Genomic DNA, 5,000 nt, shown 5'->3' on the forward strand with positions numbered 1-5,000 from the left:
CACACACACACACACACACACACACACACACACTACTAACCCAGGTGTCTGGTGTGTTGTGCTGTAGACGCCTTCATGGACTACACGGGCGGAGTGTTGACCGTCACCGGAGAGAACGCCACCGCCAACATCTTCGCCTCGTACCCCGCCAAGCACCTGTCCGTCCTCAACGGCTTCGTGGACCAGGTGTGTGTGTGTGCGTGTGTGTGCGTGTGTGTGTGTGTGTGTGTGTGTGTGTGTGTGTGTGTGTGTGTGTGTGTGTGTGTGTGTGTGTGTGTGTGTGTGTGTGTGTGTGTGTGTGTGTGTGTGTGTGTGTGTTCGTGGACCAGGTGAGGGAGGTGCTTTCTGCCGCCAAACATCAGCTCTCAGACAACAGCTGCCCTCAAGTGATACCAACATGTTGTTTCATCGCTCAATTATATAAAAAACGTAACAAATCTTTTACTAACTCTTCCTAAACCACGCCACTATTTAGCAGCTAAACTTTAGCTTACTGTCAGTGCAATGATGGTGTCTTTTGAGCTTCAGAGTGCTAATTCTCTCAGTGTCTGAACTCTGTGGATGCATCTCTAGGTGTGCAAATACCTCTGCACATGTGTGTTAGTGTTTACTTTGCTTAAAGGGACATTTTTTAGTGTGTGTTTTTAGTGTATCTGTAGGGAATGGTCAGAGAGAGAGAGAGAGAGAGAGAGTGTGTGTGTGTGTGTGTGTGTGTGTTCAGATGAACTGGGAGAGGTGAAAAGTCAGGCTCCGCTGAAATCCTAATCATTAACCCTACCTGTCTACATCAGAAACCCCACACACCCAAATTATTACAGTCTACAGGAACACACACCCCTTAAACAGACAGTACTCAGCTAAAGAGACTAGACTGGACGTCTGTAGGCTTCTTCACACTAGCGAGGGCCTAACGAGTGGCTAACGAGTGGCTAACGAGACTGGATTCCCACAGTGGGCTGAGGCTGGGCTGCTAACGACGCTAAATGACTAACGAGGATAATGAGCTTGAGGGAAGAGGGGAAAGGGGAAGTCCAATTAGCAGATTAGACGACCCAGCCTCTGCTGGGCTGTGGAGGCGCTCCAGCTCTCAGGCTGTAAACAAAACAACGCTGCGTGTGTGCATACGTGTGTGTGTGTGTGTGTGTGTTTGTTTGCATGCGTGCATGTGTGTGTCTCTGTGTGTATGTGTATGTGTCTGTGTGTGTGTGTGTGTATTCATGTTTGTGTGTATCTCTGTATTTGTGTATTTGTGTGTGTGTGTGTGTTTGTGTGTGTGTGTCTGTGTCTGTGCCTGTGTCTGTGTCTGTGTCTGTGTCTGTGTGTGTGTTTATATGTGTGTATGTGTGTGTGTGTGTGTTTATACAGTGGGTATAGTAAGTATTCACACCCATGCTAAAGTTGACTAAAAAGAGGAATATAAAATCATCTTTTGAGAATTGATTGTAATGCCTTAATTCAAAAAATGAGTAAAAATCAAACCGCTAAGGACACAAATTTTCTTTGTGATTGAAGAATGTATCGTAAATAGATAAATGTTCTTCCTTAAATACAGGTTGCATAAGTAATGGAACCCTATGTTAAATTCCCATAGGAGCAGGAGGATTTTTAATATGTTTTTATTTCTAAAGGCCAGCTATTTTATGGATCCAGGATATTATGCATCCTGATAAAGTTCCCTTGGCCTTTGAAATTAAAATAGCCCCACATCATCACATACCCTTCACCATAGCTAGAGATTGGCATGGTGCTTTTTCCAGTTAGCCTATTAGCCTGTTTGATTTGCATTGAGCTCAATGAGCATCAAACAGGCTAATAGGCTAACTGGAAAAAGCACCATGCCAATCTCTAGCTATGGTGAAGAGTATGTGATGATGTGGGGCTATTTTAATTTCAAAGGCCAAGGGAACTTTATCAGGATGCATAATATCCTGGATCCATAAAATAGCTGGCCTTTAAAAATAAAAACATATTAAAAATCCTCCTGCTCCTATGGGAATTTAACATAGGGTTCCATTACTTATGCAACCTGTATTTAAGGAAGAACATTTATCTATTTACGATACATTCTTCAATCACAAAGAAAATTTGTGTCCTTAGCGGTTTGATTTTTACTCATTTTTTGAATTAAGGCATTACAATCAATTCTCAAAAGATGATTTTATATTCCTCTTTTTAGTCAACTTTAGCATGGGTGTGAATACTTACTATACCCACTGTATATGTGTGTGTGTGTAAATATATAATATGATCATAACACAGTGCCCCCCCCCAGGTGATTGGCGCTGCAGCTCTGATTCTGTGCATCCTGGCGATCACGGATAAGAGGAACATGGGCGCCCCTAAGGGCATGGAGCCGCTGGCCGTGGGGCTGACCATCCTGGCCATCGGCGTGTCCATGGGCCTCAACTGCGGCTATCCCATCAACCCCGCCCGCGACCTGGCCCCCCGACTCTTCACCTTCGTGGCCGGCTGGGGCTTCGAGGTGTTCAGGTGAGGTCACCTAGCAACCCCTCCTCCTTCCTCCTCCCAGGCGTCGTCATGGCAGCGAGGAGAGAGTAGGCAGCCGCTCGGCAGTGATGATGAATGGAAAACAGACTTAGTGGTGGTCGTGAAGTGTAAGCTTAATCTGGGCTCTCACAGATAACCTCACTAATGTGCTCAGTGGGTAAGAGTTTACTACGACTAGTGTGTGTGTGTGTGTGTGTGTGTGTGTGTGTGTGTGTGTGTGTGTGTGTGTGTGTGTGTGTGTGTGTGTGTGTGTGTGTGTGTGTGTGTGTGTGTGTGTGTGTGTGTGTGTGTGTGCGTGCGTGTGTGTATGTGTAAGTGTGTGACAGAACAGAATAGAACAGAACCTGACAGAACAGAACAGAACAGAACAGAACCTGACAGAACAGAACAGAACCTGACAGAACGGAACAGAACAGAACAGAACAGAACCTGACAGAACAGAACAGAACAGAACAGAACAGAACAGAACAGAACCCCAGCTGATCCGAGGCCAGGGGTGTCCAGCTGGCGTGGTGCAGAGGAGCAGGGTCTGGGAGAGCTTTTGTGCAGGCACTCCTCCTGTCCTCCATCATGTGGGATGTACAGTAGGTCCTAACCAGAGAGAGAGGGATAGAGAGAGAGGGGGAGGAGAGCATGTAAAGGGGAGAATATTGTAAAACCAAGAGAGAGAGAGAGAGAAATAATAAATGGGGTGGGTAGGGGGTGGGGGAGCCATGGCGACGGGAAAGCCGTTTTTCCGACCGTGCCGACCTCTTTCTTCAGGAGCGGAGGAGCACAAGATCATTCCCCTCTTCCACTCCCCCCTTCCCTGCCTCATCCTCTCCTCCACTCTTCTCAACTCATTCTCTCTATCTTTATCTCTCTTCTTTCTTCTTCTCATCTCTTTCTCTCTCTTCATTTCCCTTCTTCCTTCCATCTCTCTTCTTCCTTCCTCTTCTTCCTATCCCTCATTCGCTCCCTCACTGTCTTTCATCATCTCTCTATCTCTCCATTCTCATGTTCTCTCATGTGTGTGTGTGTGTGTGTGTGTGTGTGTGTGTGTGTGTGTGTGTGTGTGTGTGTGTGTGTGTGTGTGTGTGTGCGTTACTTCTCTGCATTTCTTTTTCACTCCAAATGGTTGAGGCTTTGGTGCTCCTCTCCTGACAATCGGGATGAATTTTTTAGTAGCCGTATGCGTGTGTGTGTCTCTTTGTGTGTTTCTGTGTCAGTGTGTGTTTCTCTGCATGCATGTGTGTGTGTGTGTATGTGTGTGTGTATGTGTGCTTGTGAGTAAGTGTGTGTGTTTGTGTGTGTGTGTGTATGTGTGTGTGTGTGTGTCCATTAAGTGAGCGAGCTGCCTTCAGTACACGTGCCAGTGTGATGGGAGGCATCCCATCCCACATGAATATTCCAACTCTCTTGTAGCCAAAGCAGAGCTGTTACATCTTCTCTCTCCCTCTCTCTCCCTCTCTCTCTCTTTCTCTCTACCTCTCTTTCATTTCCTTTTTCTGTGTTTCTCTCTTTTCCTTCTCCCCTCCCCACTCCTCTTTCCCCTTCTCTGTTTCCCTCTCTCTCCATCTCTCTCACCCTCCTCTCTGTTTCAACATTCCCACTATTCCTCTCTTCCCTCTCTCCCTCTCCTCTTTCACTCTCTCCCTACTCAGTTTTCCATCTCCTTTATTCACTCCACTTCTCTATCCCTCTATCTCTCTTCTTCTGCATTCTCATCTTTCTCTCACTCTTTTCTGAGTCATCGTTCATCTCTCTTATCAGCAGCTATTTTCCTCCCAGATGCCAAACTGCCTGAAAGGGTCTGAGATAATAGTATGACAGCCAGTCAGTAGAGGGCGCTATTCTCTCTGGAGCCTATAGAGATCGCTAAGACTTGTGACCAAAGTCATCAAAACACAAAGAATTATGGGTACGTTTGGCTCGCCTGATGCCAGCCCATGTAAACTAGTGGGTCTGGGTCTATGATCTGGCATGATAATAATGAAAACTAAGCGTGAAAAAATTGTGTGAAAAACAGTTATAATCTCGCGCTTCCTTAGTGCTGCTATCCAAGCCATTCCTCGCCTTTTTGTCACCTCTGAAACATGACGTATACTATTATTTTTCCACGCTGGAAAACTATAAAAGATAAGCTTCATGTTACTCTATTGAATTTTATAACACAGCAGGTAAACGGCATTTCGACAACTGCACTTCGTTGTTCCCGCACGTCAGTAAAACAACTTAATTTTGGGCCACCTATTCCCAAAATGCGTTGCGTTTTACGTCACGTTCTCAATCTCTATAGTCAAATACTAACAGTGAAGCTATGAGACCAGTGAGGAAGACTGAGTAATTCCCCAGTGATGTTTCATCATTCACACGTTAATGGCTTTGGACTGTAATGCCTATATAATCTATAGGTTCTCCCCCAGATTCCATTTTTATATACAGTACTTTATATGCAGCCTGTGTTGTCTCTGGGTCAATCTCAGCCTTCAACATATGGATTAAATTGATAA

The 5,000-nt window shown here is 45.4% G+C and overlaps 1 protein-coding gene across 1 annotated transcript in view; it reads left to right on the forward strand.

Moving 5' to 3' along the window:
* The window catches only part of aqp9b (aquaporin 9b), a 20,336-nt gene that overhangs the window by 12,712 nt on the left and 2,624 nt on the right, over positions 1 to 5,000 (forward strand). The window contains exons 4-5 of the mRNA XM_062525169.1: positions 68 to 186; positions 2,273 to 2,490. Of these exons, the coding sequence (XP_062381153.1) occupies positions 68 to 186; positions 2,273 to 2,490 (337 nt within the window). The remainder of the gene's footprint in view (positions 1 to 67; positions 187 to 2,272; positions 2,491 to 5,000) is intronic.

Source organism: Sardina pilchardus, chromosome 21 (genome assembly GCF_963854185.1).
Source record: "Sardina pilchardus chromosome 21, fSarPil1.1, whole genome shotgun sequence".
NCBI lineage: Eukaryota > Metazoa > Chordata > Actinopteri > Clupeiformes > Clupeidae > Sardina > Sardina pilchardus.